This window comes from Musca autumnalis, unplaced genomic scaffold, assembly GCF_047663935.1.
Source record: "Musca autumnalis isolate F117 unplaced genomic scaffold, ASM4766393v1 scaffold_4, whole genome shotgun sequence".
Classification (NCBI taxonomy): Eukaryota; Metazoa; Arthropoda; class Insecta; order Diptera; family Muscidae; genus Musca; species Musca autumnalis.
In genome coordinates this window covers 86,645,238-86,666,598 of record NW_027411977.1, presented here as the reverse complement: position 1 = coordinate 86,666,598, position 21,361 = coordinate 86,645,238, and the positions used below count along the sequence as shown (strand labels likewise).

The 21,361-nt window shown below is 38.1% G+C and overlaps 1 protein-coding gene across 1 annotated transcript in view; it reads left to right on the top strand.

The window, feature by feature from the left end:
- Positions 1 to 2,206: 2,206 nt before the first annotated feature.
- Dscam4 (Down syndrome cell adhesion molecule 4) overlaps positions 2,207 to 21,361 on the top strand; it is a 349,041-nt gene continuing 329,886 nt past the window's right edge. The window contains exon 1 of the mRNA XM_073987499.1: positions 2,207 to 3,542. Within this exon, the coding sequence (XP_073843600.1) occupies positions 3,491 to 3,542 (52 nt within the window). The 5' untranslated portion in view covers positions 2,207 to 3,490. The remainder of the gene's footprint in view (positions 3,543 to 21,361) is intronic.

Genomic DNA, 21,361 nt, shown 5'->3' with positions numbered 1-21,361 from the left:
AGAAGAACAACGATGTTCAGTGTGTAAAATGGGAGAACCAGAAACAATAGACTAGGGTTTTGGGTTTTCCCGGTTTTTATCATTCCCGGGAAACGGGAATCAAAAAATCTCCATTCCCGGGAATCCGGGATTTCCCGGGAAATTTTGAAATACGAGAGTGGATCAATATTTCCGTGATATTTTTTATCTTATCATAGTTACTTATATGAAATACAATATTTACAAAGGGTTGCGGGCTCAAAAATGGATGACACGTTTTCGCTCTATCGATTAAAAACGAAAAAATATGGATAAAATGCACCATGTTGCCCGGATTTTGCCCACACTGGCTATTTCCATTATTCAAAGCTAATAAAATCGCTCTATGCAAAGTAATATGGCTCAAACAATGAAGTTATTGATGAGAAATGATAAGATTGCTTGAAACAAGTAAGAAAGTATCAGTCAGCTGTGCCGACTGAGATATACCCTCAGCCTCGGACTTAAAGAAAAGAATCAAACACAATACTTCTGACGTTTCTAGGGACTTTTTGAGTTTTTGAAAAAATTTCATAGGCAGTATGGATTTGCCCCGAAAAAATTTTCCCTTTTAACTAGGGTCGCACACCATTTAAAAGAGAGAGTATGGGAGATTTCTCTCTTCTTACATACTACCCAATGTTGTTGGTATCGGCAGGCTTTTTTGAGATTTTGTGCCTTTATCTCAGGAAGCGTGGACATGCCCTCCCAACAAAAGTTGCGCCGTTGTAACAGGGCCTTTAAGTAGAATTTTTGGGAAAGAATTTCAAAACGATTCGAGATGAACTGTTAAACTGCACTTTTCCTAAATTTTGTGTTGGAGGTACCCGAAGGGATGGACCGATATAGTCCATATTCCAACCTGATAGATGACTTGATGAAATAATACGATATGTAAAGTTTGGACCAATCAGAAACTTCCTGTCAAGGTTTCTTGGAGCTTTTAAGACATTATATCAGGAAGTATGGACTTGCTCCCGACAAAATTTGTACTGTCGTCAAAAGGGCCGTAATGACAAATTGCTGAAAAAATTTCAAATCGACCCGAGAAGAGCTCTAAAACTTCACTTTTTCCCAATTTTGTGTGGAACCCGTTCTAAGCCTGGAACTAATATGACCATACGCAAAAATTATGACCGATTCGGTTATTCCCTTCAAGAGTTATCGTGCGCACCATTTTAGCGATAATTGAAATTTTGTGGGAAAGGTACCGGAAGTAGTGGACCACCGATATGGTCCATATTCGAACTTAAAAGTAAGTTTGAAAAAATCTCGAATGCCAAATTTTTGACCTGATCGGTGGCTTCTTTCGAAAGTTATCGTGCGCACCAGCCAGCAAGACGGACCCTCTTTAGCACAACGGCTGAGGGTATAAAAATGGGACTTTAAAATAAAAAATATTCTTTCGCACTTTTGTGCAGCTCTTATAACTTTTGTAGATTAAAGTTATTTCCAAATAATTTGTAATTTATTGATTCTGTAAAATCTGATCGAATTCTGATTCTATAGTATAAAAGTGACGGACATAGTTTATTCATTAATTCAATATTAGTTGTGATAAATGTAAAAAGATATTTCCCGATTTCCCGGGAAATATGATTTTGTTTCCCGGGAAAATCCCGTAACCAAAAAAAACCGAGAATTCCCGGGAATTCCCGGAGCGGGATTTCCCTACCCAAAACCCTACAATAGACCACTTCATTGGACGATGTCTTGTGCTAAGAAGCTCTCACTTGAAATATTTTAATAAAAATCAACTACTTAATAATGATGTTATTTGTATTTTGAATGGAGGTGCAGATTTTTGCTGGCTCCCATTACTTCAATTTTTGAAAGAAGTTTTAAAATATAGAAGAATATTTATAAATGAACAATAAACAATTTAAATAAAACATTAATATAAACTCAATAATCCAGCTGACGGTTTAATTGAAACAAAGCTGAAAAATTCTTTATTAGACATAAGTTATTTTGAATAAATTGTATAACGTAATATGAAAATAAAGAAACATTAAATTTTGGAACAATTATTTTAAATTTAACGGAACATATTGTATTAAGTTAAACACATTGTATTAAGTTTTAAGTGTTGCTTATATATAAAATGTACATAACTAAATATTGCTATTTTTGATTTGGGTACTTCTTACATATAAATTGAATTATTTGTACCTTTCGTTTTAATTTCAGTTATTTTACAAATGCAAAAATAACTCCAACACCAGAGGATGACATATTAACTTACAAAGCTAGCCGTGGGTCATAATTATTTCAGATGTTCGATACTTCGTGAAATATCAAATCAAAAATATCAACATACAAACCTACATACATGAATGAATATTATGACATTTCTGAAAATAAACAAAAATCGAATCAATGTTGTTTTTAGGCTAGAGGCTAACCGAAGTATGAATCTTTCTTCCCCTCTTATGTGGAATGAAATACGAAACACTAAAAATGCTTACAATCATAAAAATTGAATCTACTGGTGGTCGTTGTTGATTACATTTGTACATTTTTCCACGAACACATACAAGTAGCATGTAAATACACATACATACATATATGTATGTTTCACACGAACGAACGAAAACATTCGTAGAATCACAGCATGGCTTTGGAGGGCTAACTGATGCTTAAACGCTGATAAATAATAAAATAAATAAATCAACAGCATAAATTGTTTGCAAAATCAGTTGGCGTAAAAAAGGCATTGGAATCAGCGTTTCAACAAAGAGCCATAAAAAAGCTTACCAGAATATCGTATATGTAACACGCAAATACGCCGCCCCAATTCATATCCTCCCGGCCATTTTTCGCACCACAAAAAAAACGAATCGAAGAGAAACGTAGCAGCAGTAAATATCAACAAAGTCAGCAGCTTTTAACGGCATCAACACCAACATCAACAACGCCATTAAACACAGCCTAATGAAATTGTAAATTTATAACACTTTTTCACCATTTATTTTCATTCCACGTGAAACGAAGCAAAAACAAAAGCCAAGTCAGGCGAACAAGGGCAGCAGTAACAGCAGCAAAAAAGAAAAGGACTCACTAAAAATTGAAATTGAATTAACATAACCCTTATCAAAATTCATACGCCTGAACATGTGGAACGACATGGTGAAGTCAAATCAATATTAAAGCCCTGCCACACACACTCGCACACATAGAGTGTAGCAAAATTGGTTAAAACAAAGCCTAATATAACAGAAATTATAAAGACCTACATAGGATACTAAAGGACGTGTCAAATTACGCACACACACACTCCAAAATTCTATAACAGGGATAACAAGAAAAATCATCAGAAACCTCTGCCACACCACCAACTCACCACCAACAACTCTAATCAGCATTACGCAGCAGTTGGGCCAAGGCCAACATCAGATTCGTTGTCAGACTTCAAGGATTTATTTTTTGTTTCGGGGGAAAATGTAATGGAACTGAGTGACATACACAAAAAATGGATTTCGCCGGCCTTTTTAAGGCTGTTTTATTCTTGTACACAGTTAGAGGTAAGTAGTCACACGCTCTATTTTATTTAACTATGCCAAATATTATCTTGTGAGTTAGTATCTAGCCGAGATCTTAAATATAATTGTACATTGTGGGCCATGGTTTTATATCGTATTGCATTTTGCTTGTGATGACTGGACAAACGCATGTCCTGTACATATACAGATGGGTAAACAGAGTGTAAAAAAGAAGTGATTCCATACAGTTTTATAAAATTGTAGGTACAATGTTTATTTTAGTTTATGAAGTTAATTAACACAAATAAGAAATACAGTCGAAATCGCTTATAACGTCGGTCAAGGGACCGGCCAAAATCGGACGCTATAAGCGATAGTCGTTATAAACGATATTTATAAAAGAGGTAAATTTATATTATGTATAGTGACTTTTGGGTATAAATACGTTGTTATATTAAGTAAATAAATAAAATCAATTCAGTTTTTTACTTTTCTTTCTATATACCTAAGTAGAAACAAAGACATAAATACAACAAGATAAGACATTTTGTTTGCTATCATTCTTCAGTGAATGGCTTTTGAATTTAACATAATGTTATATCACGATATGGTGATATAACATTTTTTTCTTTTATACATTTTTACGTATTTAACCGAATTTACCGATCCAATTGACATAGAATTATTCTTGAATAGATCCTTGAATTCATAAATTTCGTTTCTGATACCATTACATGAAATGTTCCTCCTTGGTTGCGATTTTGAATTAACTGCAACCTGTTTCTATACAAAGTTTCGTAAACATTTTTTTGTTGCATGCATTTTGTCTAGTCTTTGTTGTATTTATGTCTTTGGTATAAATGACTAAAAACAATATAATAAAAAATTACGATATTAAATTCATTCTTCAGCAGATATATCAACTTAAAGTAGGATATGGTTCTATTTCTAATAGTCTATTTTTTTTAGTTTGTGCTTTTGAATTCCGACATAAGTTTTAAATATAACTCAGATTTTGAGAGGGTTTCCAAAACACATTTTTGTTTGTAACATCTTCTGAGCAAATAATTTTTTTAAGAGTTTCTACAGCTTGACACGCCTCTGACACTGACGGCATTTGAATTTCTGTCTCTGTAGTATCCGCAATTTCTTCGTTAGACTTCCCTCCATCTAAAACTTCCGACATTATTTCGTCGTCATTATATGGCAGATGTGAAAACTTTGTCATCGATGGTAACTAATTAATCAATATCATCTACGTGTTGGGAGAAATTAGAATAAAGATAAATGTCTTCAGAATCATTCAAAGGACCATTAACAAGCCCGCATGATGAATACAATGACGGTATAACACGGCATCCAACACATTTAATTTCTACTTTGATCCTTTTCTATTCTTGTCATATCCACTATATATTTGCCGATCCGGCTATGCGATTTTAATGATTTTATTCCACCTTGGTCCATGGGTTGTAAAACAGGTGTGACATTGGGCAAAAATTCAATCTTAATTGACTTGAGACCGCCATCTTCGAACATGTTGTTCATAATTTTGGTATTTTGTTGTTTTTTGATTTTGAAAAAATATACATACAACAAATTATTGAGAGAAAATTTCCTTCTTCGTATCGACGTTATAACCGATAGCGAAATTCAAATATTTCACAAAAAACCGACGTTACAACCGATATGACCTTATAAGCGATGACGTTATAAGCGATATTTATTTGTGTGGAATATAAAGGGCACAAATTCGGGACTTTTGGATTTCGTCGCTATAAGCGATATGACGTTATAAACGACGACGTTATAAGCGATTTCGACTGTACATATCTTTTTCAAACTTTCACAAATCTTTCTATACAGCTTAAAAAGTTTAACGTGACCGATATATGTATATTACTTCAATTTATAAATTAAACAACAAAGAAAGTATCAGTCAGCTGTGCTGACTGAGATATACCCTCAGCCAGTGACCAAAAAAGCAAAAGCAAACCAAACAAAATAATATTGCCATATATGAAATATGTATATTGATTTTGTATCACGAGTTTGCTTTAAAATCTGCAGTTACCGTAAAGTGGGACGCACACCAAACATAGGCGTTTAAATAATGATCGCTCAATACAGTAGAACTACTTTATCATCATTTCTAATAGGTAGCCAATGGAAAAACACACATCAGTTAAAATTCACTTTCCTTTTCTCCCCTCAAATAGGAATAAAGCAAAATAGATCTTGTCTGATCCTGCTAAATTGTGCGGTTAGAAACTGTTACTTGTATACTTTAAAAATTCTGTTGCTTCTCTAAACCATTTTTTGGTTATCGACAAAAAGCGGTAAAACTGAAATGCTTACAATATCGGTAATTAATAATTTAGCAAGCACAATAAAGTTGTCGCTATGTCCTACCGATAGCAACAGTGTTCCCAACTTTTATTCATACTGTTACGGAATTAGGGTTTAACATAATGCCGTGTAGACGTTGTTTTGCTCCCCGATACGATTTACACCAAATAAAACGAAGGATTTTGAACGCACATAAAAAAACAAGTAAGCAAAGGTTATAGTCGGACGGGGCCGACCATGCCATACCCTACACCACTGCCCCTGGGAATTAGCTTTCAGCAAATCAAAATTCCTTTATGGAACAAATAAGCTTATTGTAAGAAAGCTTGGGACCTACAGAGTATCGCCGATTCCGAACGGCGTGTCTTAAGGCAACACTTTAAGAGAGGTTTTATATGGCAGAAATACTCAGAATATGTCGCCAACAATACTGAGGTGTATTTTGCCACCGTTAAAAGTTTGATGTTACCTCGCCGGGGAATCGAACTAACGGCAATCTGGGTACAAGGCGGATGGAATAATATTAGGAACGAAGATACGTAATGATTTTTTTACTATGAAGTCTATTCTTCAAAAATCAAAAAATGTAAAATTTCCATGTTTTGACATATCTAATTGGGTGCCACCGTGGTGCAATGGTATGCACACCAGCCTTTCACGCTGAATGCCCGGGATCGGTTCCTAGGCTAGGCCACATACAATTTTCAACGGTGGCAAAATACCCCTCAGTCATGATGGTGACATTTTCTGAGTATTTCAGCCTTGAAAAACTTCTCTACATGCCGTATCTTAGGACACGTAGGTCCCTTATCATTTAGCTTGTATAAATGGGATGCACACATTCATATAAGAGAAGCATCCCTTGTCGCTACTGGGATTTTTGTGGAACAATTATGTATATCATTATACATTTCTAATAAAAGTTCCAAAATTGGACATTGGTAGCCCCTTCTGATACACCTATAAATTTTCTTTGAATATCAGGTTCCTTTTTGGAATACACCAAAAATAAATAAATATATAAGTTGCTGCAAATATAACCAATTACAATGCAATTGCCATGGCTTACCGTGAAACTTCCGACAGACGGACACTGCTCTAATATTATTGAACACCACAAATGCTATATACAAATTGTTAAAGGGAACATTGTTAGATCACTGAAGATCTATCGTTCAAAAAAGTGCATTTGTACCATATATATATGCTTGGAAATACACGCGATTTTGTCCTTTTTAGGGTATTTCGAAAATAGTTCATTGTGGATATATGTTGTGATATCAAACACATATTTTAACCGGTAAAAAACAACTAATAATATAATATATAATTGTTCCACAAACATCCCATAAGGGACAAGGGAGACTCATATCAATGAGTGTACCCCGATTCATATTATCTCAATGATATGGGACCTACAGTTTATTGCAGAGTTCGAACGGCGTGTCTAAGACACCACTTTTGTAGAGAAGTTTTTCATGGCTGAAATACTCAGGAAATGTCGCCAACATTACTGAGGGGGTATTTTGCCACCGTTGAAAAGCGTTTTGATGTTGCCTGGCAGGGGAATCGACACCACGACCTTATGTGTGCAAGGCGGGTGTGCATACCATTGCACCACGGTGGCACCCAAAAAAAAAAACAACTAATAATGAGTAGAAATTCAAATAATTTGCATGAAAACAAATTAATGACTCCCAAAAGTATTCATATTTAATTATACACCAGGAGGGGGTGGGCGCCTTCACCAAAATTAATATTTCAATAAAAAACTTTAACGGTAGCAACACCGAGTGCATTTTGAAAAAAGTGGCGAAGCGACCCCATGCTGCAATATACATACATGTGTATAAAAATTCAATTGGACTCCACGTAATTTGCAATAACGCTGGGAATTTCTCTGTCATGATAGAGACAAATTGTAGCATGGAAGGAAAATGTTGTATTCTGCACAAAATCTATTATAAATGGTCTTCCAAATTTTATTTACGTGGACGGAATGTATCTTCCAGGAACACATATATAAGCTGTATATTAAAAATTTTCACAATTTTCACACAAAAGTTTTGGCCCATTTAACCCTCTCATCCCCAATTTTTTTGCTTGCGCCAATAGTTATTTTGAAAACATATAATTAAAGTATATATCAAAACAATGCTAAATTTCGGAGCGTTACTCCCCCTGTTCCGGAAGATAAAGTACATTATTTCTGAAATTTATTTGGTAACTATTTTGTGGAATTGTGTAAATAAAAATGTTTTAACGAATCAGGAATGTCCTTCTTGTCTTACATTTGAATAATCAAAACTAAAATTTAACATAAAACTCACATATTTTGATTTAGAAAAGATTAGAATAATTTGGACTGTACGCAATGAATTTAATTTTCACTGGAGTGCTAGACTTCACACTGAATAATGCACCGTAGTTATGTTGATCGAGACACAACCGATATTTTTTGTTGTTACAAGGTTAAACAGCATGTGTATACTTTTGAGATAGATTCAAAGCAGAATATGTAAAACAGCGGTACTTAGACGTTCATAAAGACGATGTTGCATATACGCAACATCGGGGATGAGAGGGTTAGCCCTCTAAATGTTATCTGATCACTATCTTCAAATTGCAAGCTTCTTCTTTGTCCTATACTCTTACCTTAGTTAAAATTTCGAGGCGATCGGACTATTATTGCGACCTGCAGAGCAGCCACAAAATCGGTTAAAAATAAGTTTTTGGTCCATTTCACCCGCTAAATATTTCACGATTATCACCAATAACAATAGATGTCTATTCTGGTCTGAACCCGACCTCCATGCAAAATTTCAGCCTGGAGCTTGATTACAATTTATAATGGACAGACGGATGGATGGACACACATCTCAAAATCGCTTTATCTCGTCGAGATATGAAGATTGGTATACCATATTGGGGGTCTAGGAACGATATTTCGCGGTGTTACATGAATTTTTACAAAAAAAAAACTTATAATACCCTTTCCACATAGTGGTGTAGGGTATAAAACTCCTTATATTACACTGTGCAACACTGGAAATGCAAACAACTTGTAATGGGCATTTTCTGAAAGTACATATTGAGACTACAAAAACCTTAATTGGGTTTTGTGTTCATAGATCGGGTTTAGATTTTATGGCCTCATCTAAACCGACCTAAAATGAGCCTTTTTCCAGTGATCGGACCTTTATCTCCGAAACTAATAAGAATTTTGCTTTGCAGTCTTCAGTAATATTGTAGCCTTAAAGTTGTAGAACGTAGGTGTTAAACAGGTAAACTAGGAAAAGCTGCATCTAGCGCATCAAACTCGTTAAAATATAGAAAAGTTTACATAATTTCTGAAATTCTGGTCAGTATAATTCTTCAGAACATTCTGAAACTCTAAAATGGTTATTTCACGTTGTTTAAGGCGTATTTCATAACATACCTTTTACAAAATTTATTTCAAACAATGTTCACACAGTCTGTTTATTCTCATGTTGGGGATTTCAATGAATTATTGAAATATTTACCAAATTGTTGTTGGAAAATTTGCTATAAACAAGGCGATAGAGGCATTTTACAACAATATAATGTTCTGAAGAGTTGTGTATTACATTCCATAGAATATTTTCCCAAAAGGTAACATTAAGAAGAATTTAACATTTTGGGAGATACGCTGCGAAATATACACAAATTATAGAATTTTTAGATATATTATAAAATTTGAGGCAATAAATGCAGTTTCTCGAGTTCACTATTCCTCCAAATATTTTCTTCTTGCTCTTATCTACAAGTTTGCTGCAGATGTCAAAACAAGATTCGTATTGGTTTCAGAGATACAGCCCCGATTTGTTTTAAACATTCGATCTTTAACCATGTTTAGATGAGGCCATAAAAACCGAACCCGATCTAAGAGAACAAAACCCAAATATGGTTTTTGCCTATTGGTCCTCTACTTTCATAAAATTCTGGACAGAAGTTGTTTGCACGCGATTGGCTCAAAAATGTTGCATAGTGTTATCGTTCATGCAATATCAAAATAAAAACAAACCAAAATTAGTACTTTTCGTTCACTTGGATATAACCTTAAAAAATTACCTTCTTATATCAAAAATTTATAACAGCCGCGAATTTCATTTACAGATCTATCAGTTCCCCAAAACCCAATTATAGTACTTTGCATATAAGCACAGAAGTACAAATTGTCGAAACGTCTTCCTAAAATTTCAAAAATTCCAACTAAACCTGTAACAAATTATACAAAATTGTGTGCCAGTTAGTATGTACTTTTCATAGTACATGTATGTATATCCACATACTAACAGTAACTCTAAGAACAAATTTTAGAAATCCAATTCTATTGTCACACCCTATACAACATTTAGACCGATTCTACCGATTCCAGCTGTATCCCTTCGTCCATTACCAAATTGTACCAAACTTAGCTGATGGCCATTGTAGCCAATGATATTTCATCTGTCATTAACAGTGTTTTTACTACATTGTTAATATTATAATAAATAAATTGTACGAAACTCAGTACCATTTAGAACTCTTCGTACCCATTAGAACGATTTTCCAAAACAACCTCAATCATTAATTTTAACAGTAATCATAACTCAAAATTTCACCAAATCCAAATTGTACAATATTTAGTACCATTTAGTACTTTTCGTACCTATAAATACGAATTTTGTACCATTTAGTACTTTCGTACGAATTTCCAAAACCATTTCCCTTTATTAACATCACTTCACCTTTATTCCAATACCAAATTTCAAGATTCTAGCTATATAATTGTCCAATTTCCAAAAACCCTTTGGTATATCTTTCTAACTCCCAATCAGCGACCCTCATTCCAAATTTCAGAATTCTAGCTCTTCCCGTTTGCCTAATACAATGGGTACCATATTTAGTACTTTTTTACTAGGATGATTTCCAAAAACCCAGCCTTATCTCACCCGTGCACGCCAACAGCAACCCATAGTCAAAAATTCAACCTTCTAGCTTCTGCGGTTTCGTCTGGGCGATGAAATGACAGTCAGTCAGTCACTCACTCACTTATCACCAAGCTCTTTTACATAATCTTACCAATACTTTTCATTCATAAATTTGCGTTTTAATTTTACTGAATTTTGTCGGTAACCAAAAAATGCGTTAGAGAATCCCATTACTGATGCCTTGGTCAAGATTAATTTTTTTCCTTGATTTTTTCTGACCCATCTGTTTAAAAAATTGGTAATGTCAAGAGAACTATAATTCTATCCTAAAAACAATAATGATATTCAAACTGTGATTTCAATGAAATAAATATATTTGAAAATAGCTTTATTCTTCGGTCTCTGCACGATAATCCGAAAAACGTTCGCCTGACTTCAAAAAAGATCTATGTGCAATAAAATGACAATTTAAAATGCTCATTATGCCAACCGTGCTCGTTTGTATCCCCGCCTACAACTTTCTACTTCTGAACTTATTTCGTAATTTTTCCCTAATTTCCTATTCCATACAAAATCATTTCAACAGTTATTTTCATCAACTCATAGAAATTTTGTGTTCAAAAGTCCAAAAACTCTTATTTCCGCCTTTGATAAAGTTCGCAAACATTCGTTGAAAATAAATGAGAAATGTTGACTATTACAAATAGCAACGACGACGATAGCAAGAACAACAACATCAGCATTCGTACTTATTTCACCTCTTGTCTCCAGCTGTTTTCCGCAAGACCATTATCTCGACTAAATCAGCAGCTTTTGTCGATTTTCCATTTTTTGTCGTTGTTATTCAAAAGGAATGAAAACAAAATAGAATGGAGAGCAACAAAAAACCAAGCACACACACACACACACAAAATAATGATGTAAAAGAAGCTCCGTTACAGATGTGACTGCCATAACCCAAGATCCGGCTGTTGTTGTTAATGGGGCGGGTGAAAGAAACAAAAAAAGGCAGCTATGGTGATGGTAAGATGTAAAACTTTTGTTGGTGTTGTTGCTCGGGTCGCTGTTGCTGAGGGTATTTAAAACGGGGGGACAAATAAAAAACAGCTGGGTTGAGATTTCTTTCGTTGACAGCACCAGTAATTTACTTGTAGGTGACATTTGAGGTCATTCACTTGTCGAGGATATGTTGTTGAACTTGATTGTTTGCCACATCGCTAGCAGCAGCAGCAGAAGCTATAAGTATGTAGCGCTGTGGTAAACGACGACAGTTTCATACAGTCTAAGCAGTAATTTGTATGACCTGTGAAATTTTAATTGTGTCGTCCGGAGCAATATTACGTGCATATGTATGCATTAACGCAACTTAATGGAACACTTATACTGGTCTCTGAAAAGATTTTTTTCTTGCCTTTTCTTGTTGTTGTATGTTTTGTAAAAAGTTATATGCTCCACAGAATAATTATGCACCGGTACGGGTCAGAATGTACCCGAGACACATGAGCCGAATAACCCATTACAAAATAAAGCTACAATCTGTATTATTTCTGTAACATTTTACAAGGCGAAACTCCTTATATTACTCATTACCATGTAATGATTAACCGTTAACGCAGATTGGTCCGTAGATCTTTCCAAGAATGTTTCTCTCAAACACGCCGAGCACTGCCTTAACTGCTTGCGCAAGTACCCAGGCTTCGGAACAATACATCAGCACGTGTAGTATCAGTGTTTTGTAAAGCGTTATTTTTGTTTGACGAGATGTGGCTTTGTTTTTAAAGTGATTACTTAAGCCAAAGTAGTATTTGTTGGCCAATACAATTCTTCTTCTTATTTCACAACTGATGTCGTTTGTTGTGTTTACGGCGGTGCCGAGGTATACGAAGTCCTTTATTACCTCAAAATTATAGTTTCTTTCCTATTTTAACTGAGGATCTCGTGTCTGTAAGAGTCATTTTACAAAGCCGAATGAGCTTTGCGGGGATACCAAATTCAGACATGGTTGGAATGCCGTTGAACGTAGCGGGCTGTCGAAGGCTGCTTTATAATCGACAAAAAGGTGGTAGGTGTCGATCTGCATCTCTTGGGTCTTCTCCAGGATTCGCCGCAGGGTAAATATCAATGGTGGACTTGGAAGATCTAAAGCCGCATTGGTGAGGTCCAATTATTTCGTTGACCATGGGTTTTAGTCGTTCGCACAATATCCCCGACACTATCTTGAAATCTATAGGGAGAAGACTTATGCCCCTGAATTTGGAGCATAACGTCTTATCTCCTTTCTTATGGACGGACAAAGGATGCTGGTACTCGTTCTTCCTATCAGATGGAGCTAACTAGCTGATGCATACACCTTATCAGCGTATCGCATCCGATTTTAAACAGCTCGGCTGGTAGGCCATCAGCTCCTGCTGCCTTATTCTTCTTCAGCCGGTTTATTGCCGTCGTACCTCATCTTGGCCGGGTGGTATACATTCAATACCATTTTCTCGGATTGGATCTGTGGTATCTTCGTCGACAGTTTGGAAATATGCTCTTCCCATATCCTTAGCACACTATCTAAATCAGTTCCCAAATTACCTTGCTGGTCTCTACAGGAGGATGTACCAGTGCCAAAGCCATCAGTTTGATGTTTCATTCTTTGGTAGAATTTTCGGACTTCATTCTGTCTCCTGTACATCCCGATTTGTTTACACTCCCGCTTTTCCATTTCTCTCTTCTTCCTGCGGAAAAGACGTTTCTCTTCTCTCCTTTTCTCCCGATACCTCCCACGTGCGCTACGCGTTGCTACTGATTGTAAAGTAGCCCTATATGCCGCATTTATCCCTTCGGTAGCAGCACGACACTTCTGGTCATACCATGGATTCCTTGGTGGTATCTCTGGTATCCAAGTGTGGATTTTGTTTGCATGGAGTGGGTAATATTTTGCCATTATGCTGATAAGTTATCGGGACGAGGAGTGTTTTAATTAAACAATTGGGCTAGTTAAGTGGAATACGCTGTGGCTATCTGTTGAGTTTGCAGCTTACCGATGTCTAACTTCCGTGTTGTATCTTTTCGTGCTTTATTTGCAACAAGGTAGTGCTCCGAGTCTGTGTTTGCACCTCGATACGATCGTACATCCAACACGCTCGATACATGTCTTCCATCTATCACAACGTGATCAATTTGATTTCTTGTTCTTTGATCTGGCGACAGCCAGGTGCCCTTATGAATATCGAGATGCTTCAATCTTGTACTTCTAACCACCATGTTTTTTGCAGCTGCAAAGTCTACCAGCCTCATACCATTGTCAGATGTTTCGCTGTGGAGACTGAATTTCCCGACTGTTGGGCCAAAGATATTCTCCTTTCCAATTTTGGCATTAAAATCGCCTAGTATAATTTTAATGTCATGGGTAGAGTAAGTTTCTTCTAAGCGCTCGTAAAATACATATTTGGTCTGTTCGTCCTTGTCTTCAGTGGGAGCATGAGCGCAAATAAGGCTGATGTTGAAGAATTCATTGACTGGAGTGAAGCTGGAGAACAGATCTTTTAACCTCCGACCAACTACAAATCCGCAACCAAACTCATGCTTGGTGTCATGGCAGCTATAATACAGTGCGTCGCATGTAGGTGTTGTCGTGACGCCTTTCTCAATCCATCGTATTTCCTGAATGACTGTAATGTCGGCCTTGTAATTTTCAAGTACATCTGCAAATGCGTAAACTTTACCTTCTCTATAAAGAGTGCGGACATTCCAGGTGCAGATTGGCAGATTATGGTCCTTAAATAGGTTGCGGGGTTCGTCAACTTTAGAGGAATTTGTTTTTCTTTTCTTTCGTTTTTTCATAGTAGGCTGCTTAATTCTAGGGGATGGTTATTAACCCGGCGCCCAAACCCAAGTTTTTAACGTTATTATGGGTGAACGCGCGGCACATTTTAGCTCACTACCTTTAACGGGTGTTAAAGGCAGCTACACCAGGTGATGCAACGGGGAGGTCAGTGTCCACTTGAGATGAGAGAGGGACCAAGATAAATCCTGGACTTTGCCATGTTAAAGCCCATCGGGACCGTTCCTTGGTATCTTCCATCCCCTACGTGATCACTGAGTAAGATATTCACATTGTATCTTTGTACTGCCTGCACAACTGCATCAGTGCGAATGCTATCCAAGCCTAGAGGTTCTTGTCTGTTCCTCTCTCTCTTTCTAGATGATGAAGATCTTCCTTGAAGTGCCTGAATACGGGACACCTTACCACTATATTGTCAATAACACCCAAGCAATATCTTGTTGCGTTGATGTACCGGCAAAATCTTCGTATCTTCCGCTGGGCGGCATTCCTGCAGGTTTGAACTTTCTTCCACTACGTAGCGCTAACATTAACATACCACATTGGAGGCGCTTAGCTCACCGCAGACAGGCCAACTGGTTTAAAAGAGGTCAATAAGGTATATTTTTAAGCCCCCCAAGTGCTACCGGCCAGTGACTTGAGAACCTTGTTCAAACTTCTGATCTGGTTGCAAATAGCTTAGGCTTGCCTCGACGACTTAAGCATGCTATCAAACGTTACACCCAATATCTTGCGTGGTCGGAATTAGGACACCATCAACCATTATGATCAGGGGAAGACAGATTTCAGTCGTACAGGTGGACAGTGTGTCATCAACAATAGGACCCCCATCGAAATCTTACAATCATACATTTACATTTAGATCTCTATGCTATTTGGAGGTTGTGGGATTTTAGAAAGGTGGAGGGTAAACAGTTCCGAAGAATACTGTCCAACCTTATTCTTAATGTCAACTGGTCTTATTAGTATTTCTGAATTCCACAAGTGAGTGGCATCCATGCGTTAGTTGATTATCCAATATACCTAATACGAAAATTGTCTATATGTCCGCGAACAGCTTGGTTGACGATATCGAAAGCCTTTGATAGGTCAAGAGCCATAATGACTGTTCGGTGGCATGATCTGTTTTGCTTCAGTCCTGTTGTGGTTTTGTGCATTTTCCGGAATCAATGCTGATATTGGACAACTGGATAACAGCTTCACATTATGGGGAGAAGTAGTGCCCCTAAAATCATTGATACTGGCCTATTCGGTTTACCTCTGTTGGTATCCTTGCCTGGCTTCAGCTGGACCACGCTACCTCCAGGTTTCTGATACAGTATGGGTGACTAGCGATAAATTGAGGAAACTTATCAAATACTCAGCTTCAATATCATATAGGTGCTAAAGCATTGCCATTAAGATTCCGCGTAAGCCTAAAGCATTGAATGTTTTCTAGTTTCTGATGACATCTGCAACATCGTTTATCGTAAGTTGTGGTGTTACCTTCTCGGTTGAGAGGGGTCTCATATGACTCTCGGAGTGCTCTAAAATTTGCCGCTTAAAATAACACACGTCTCTCTGCTTCTGCTGGGAAATTTGGTATAATTTCAGGTATTCGACCAGCAGATATGTATGCTATGATGAAGTCTCAGAAATGGCCAGCTGTCAGAAGCAGTGATTGGTAAATTCTCTGAACCCTTAACCATTTGCTTTTCCATGGTTCAGAAAAGTAAGGCGGTCGGAAGATATAATATCAGGTCGGACACGATAATAGGAATGTGGTCTGACCACAGGGAAATGAGGAGTTGCCAGGATACGTTATACATCAAATCGGGTGCTACAATGGTCTTGCGAGCGGCGTTGCCAACGCTGTATCCCTTTGGTCATTGCCTAGGACGAAATTCCTAAGCTCATCATGAGCATTGAAGTTCCCTAACACCTTAGTAACTCTAACTCGGAAGTCCCACACCTTACTGCTACCACCACAACTTCCATGTAGGGTTACTGGACAGCCTGGTGCATACGGAAGGCAAATCCTCCAATAACCAACGCAAGGTTGCAAGCTTCAGGTAACTGTGATTTTGGTTTTCTGGATCGCAACGACCAACATTTTTCTCTGACATATAAAGTCTACTTTATTGTGAAGACCACTGCAATTCAATTGCTGCAACGGCGCGTTTTCGGGGCTCTGAACAACATCATGTGGTGTAAAATGCTACGTGTATTGTTGTTTGCTGTGTCGGTAAATCCGACTTTGAAATTGGAAACATTCGGAAGGGAAGAACATTGGTTCTAGTAATGTTTTGTCCAAACTCAGATCTAGTTTGAAGAAGGATCATATCGGTGGACTCTTTCGGGTAGCTCCCACACAAAGGGAACCGATTTGGGCCATACTTTGCACATCATAATATTTCTACCAAACATAGATCAGGTTCGAATATGGACTATATCGGTCCACTTCTTTGGGTACCTCCCACATAAAAATTCGGAAAAGTGCAGTTCAAGACCTGCTCATGAATCGCTTTCATTTTTTTCAGCAACGCCACTACCTACTTGCTGGATACTGCGTTGGTCCAACCCTTCAAGACCTGCTCAAGTATTGCTTTGATTTTTCTCAGCAACGCCTGTTGTAGTGGCTAGTGCATTCGATTACTTTCGGGATGGATACTGCGTTGGTCCAACCCTTGCATATCGAAATGTTCCTGTGAATAATAAAGTTTACTGATGGACATCAGCCCACTTCTTTGGGTACCACCCTCTCCAAACTGTGTGCTTCCTAATATTTTCACCAAACTTAGTTTATGTTCGAACATAGTCGGCTTGGGGTATCTCTCCCACAAAAGTTAACAAATGTCCGCTAAAATGGTGTGTAAACTTTCCACAATATTTCTTAAATATATATAAGGATCCCAGCAAAATGTTCGATGCCAAAGATGCCATCCAATCTTGGGTGCAAGTGATATGGCATGTCATTTTTTTAGCATCTTCATCGATGAATTTTATACGAGCGCGGACCCCAAAAGATGCTATTTATTTTTGGATCCAAAACATGTCATTTACACCAATGCTTTGACATGTCATTTTCACCAACCCTTTGCAATGACATTGTCATTACGACTGCGTAATTGCGATTTCGAGTCTCCGACAACATCAAGCATTGGATAGACGAAATGGTTTCAAATTCTGCTAAAAATATCGGATCTTTCACGACTTAATTTGCATGGGTTCAAATGCTGATGAAAAGATCGGATCTTTCACGACTTCCTTTGCATTTGTTCAATTGCTAATGAAAAGATCGGATCTTTCACGATTTCGTTTGAACCAATGCAAAAGATGTTATGAAATCACGTCATCGCATGGAACCCCTTCCTTCAAATTTTGCTGGGATTGAATGTGGATCGGTCCAAAATAATATGGAGGATATAATTAATCCAAGTCTGTCCGTCTGTTGAAATCAAGATAAGGCTCGCAATTTTTAAGACAGAGCTTTGTAATTTGGTATAGAAGTTTCTATTTCTCCTTGAATGTTTGGTATTGCAAATGGGCTATATCGGTTCACGTTTTGATATAGCCCCCACAGAACGGTACACCCGATTTTCGGTATTTTAAAGTTTTAAGCGTAATTATCGCTCCGAAATGGCTGAAATTTGGTACATAGTCTTCGTTGGTAGTATACAACTTTTCCCCAGAATTCTGTCGGTATAGGTTTACGCCTTCATATAGCCCCCATAGAACGGTACCTCCTGATTTCCAGTATTTTGAAGGTTGTGGCCTCAATATTAAACCGAAATGGCTAAAAGTTGGTATTTAGTCTTCATTTGGTGTATAAAATATTCCATATGAATTTTGTCGGTATAGATCCACGCCTTCTTATAGCCCCCATGGAGCGGTACCTCCCGATTTTCAGTATTTTGAAGGTTGTGGCCCCAATATTTCACCGAAATGGCTGAAGGTTGGTATTTAGTCTTCATTTGGGGTATAAAACATTCCGTATAAAACATTTCGTGGGCGGTACATAACATTCTCCCGGGAATTTGTCAGTACTGGTCCACGCCTTAATATAGTCCCCAAAGAACGGTACCTCCCGATTTCCGGTAGTTCGAAGGTAATAGCCACAATAATCCATCGAAATAGCTAAAACTTTGTATTTAGTCTTCGTTGGGGGTGTTCAACATTCCTAGACAAAATTTTCCGTACAGGTCGACGCCTTCGTATACCCCCATAGAACGGTAACTCCCGATTCTCGGTATTTTTAAGGTTGTGTACACAACAACCCACCGAAATTACAAAAATATGGTATTTAGTCAACGTTAGAGGTAAAAGCCTTTCCGACTGAAATTCGTCGGTATAGGTCCACGTTTCGATACAGCCCCATGAAACGGGTCCCCCCGATTCTCGTAATTCTGAAGGTTGTGAAGTCAATATCAATCCTTATAAGAATTTAAGCGACTGCAATATCCCGAGAGTAGTTGAGTCAAAACTACTCTTGTTTGTCGAGGCAGCTGACGCTCCTCAGCTGCGATAAATGTGGGATGTACTCCGAGGACTTTATCACACCATATTTGCTTATGTCTGAACAACTGCGTCCGTAGAATGCTATTTAAACATGTTTGATATGCCTGTTGATCAAAGGGTTCTCTCCTGTATCGTTGGACCTCTTGCTGTTGTGGCTGGGTGTGTCGGGCCTACCCACAATATGGTGATTGGGATGGCTCTCACGATAACACCCGAGCAAGTACTGGAACGAAAGCATCTCATTGTGTTGGTGTACTGGAAGATTCTTTGCCTCCTCATGTAGATGGTCCACTGAAGACATGAGGGGGCATCAGATCTCTTCCAGCCGATCATGAACCACCACAGTTTACAATGGATGATGTTGCGAATGTCAACAGGAACGCTAAATCATCCAAAGTCTTGGGACATTTTTTGCTGAAACAGCTGGATGAGCCGGGAGTGGAGTATCTCACTAAAGTTCTCAACTTGTCGCTAGCCGCCGTCGTTGTTCCCGAAGTCTGAAATTTTTTCAGGGTGGTCCCGCTACCGAGGACGGGCAAGAATGCCAGCAAAAGTAAAGGTCGATTTCGCTCTTGTCGCCAGTAGCAAAGACCCTTGAGGCCTTAGTCCTCCCCAGCGTCAGAAATAGCTATCCACTTGCCGATCAACAGCATTGATTGCGTAATGAACACAGCACGACAATAGCGCTGCATACCAGCTGCACACATTTTTGTCAAGCTTGAAACGTTGTAAGTGGAATTGAAGAACAAGAAGTCCAAACCCTCTAGAGTGAAACAGGGAGTTCCCCAAGGTAAAGCGATATCTCCTAAACTGTTTAACAGCATCTAGATCGTAACATATGCGGATGATTGCATGATGCTGGCGTCTGGTACCTTTCTCGGTTACATCTGTGAGAGACTAAACTTCTATTTAACCGATCTTACCACCTTTCTCCAAGCGAGGAATATGCAGATTTCCGCCACGTAATCTACGGCCACTCTGTTCACCACATGGACTGTGCAGTTTGGAAGAGAGTTGAATGTCGTGGCCGATGGTAGCAAAGCTCCGACTACAAACTGTCCCAAAATTCTAGGGGTCACATTCGAAACTACGTTCATGTCGTGCGCGCGTGCCGCAGCTATCTGCGACAAACTGAGAAGTAGGAACAAAGTCGTCAAGTCACTAGCCGGAAGCACTTGTTGTGCAGATAAAATACCTTGTTGACTACAAGGAAGACTTATCTGATATTAATGAGTGCACCACGATTCATTTTCCATGGCTGAAATACTCAGGAAATGTAAGCCAGCATTACAGTGGGGTGTTTTGCCACCTCCTAAAATTTTGATGTTTTGGTCAGAAATTGAACTGCAGACCTTCTATGTGCAAGGCGGACGTGCTTACCACTGCACCACGGTGCCTCTGTGTACTCCTGCCACGCGGTAATATGTACTTTCGATGTACATCTGCTAATACGTAGACTACAAAGAACCACGATATTTCCGGTGCCGATTCGCATATCTTGGTCCCGAAAAAGTTTCCAGCTGGCGACAGAAAATATGAACATGCCCCTGAAACAACTTGTACAGTCGTAATGAGGGCAGCAAATACATGATGCAGCAACAAGAATCAAATCGATTCGAGAGCAATTCTTAAACTACACTTTTCCGAAATTTTGTGTGGGAGGTACTCGAAGGAGTGAACCTATATAAAACATATTAGAACCAGATCAATGTCTTGTAAATTTATTTCGATGAGCGAACTATGGACCAAATCGATTATTCCTTTCGATAGTTATCGTGCACACAATTTTTGAGAATTTGTTTGAACGTTTGTTGGAGAGGTACCTGAGGGAATGGACCGATACGGATAATCTTCAAACAAAACTTTGGACTGAGTCGGCTGATCCATTTTAGAGTGCACTCCAACCACTACACATGGTGCCATACGGGATTTTACAGCTTTCAGGTCATTTTCTCAGGAAGTATGGATTTGTTTGTAAAAAAACTCATACCGTCGTAATGGGATAATCTTCAAGCTGAACTTTGGACTGAGTCGGCTGATCCATTCTAGAGTGCTCTCCAACCACTACACATGGTGCCATACGGGATTTTACAGCTTTCGGGTCATTTTCTCAGGAAGTATGGACTTGTTTCTAAAAAAAACTCATACCGTCGTAATAGGGGCAAAGAATACAAGTTACTGCAAAAAATTAAAGCAATTTGAGTGCAGGTCTTGAACTGCAGTATTCCGAAATTTTGTGTGGGAGGCACCCG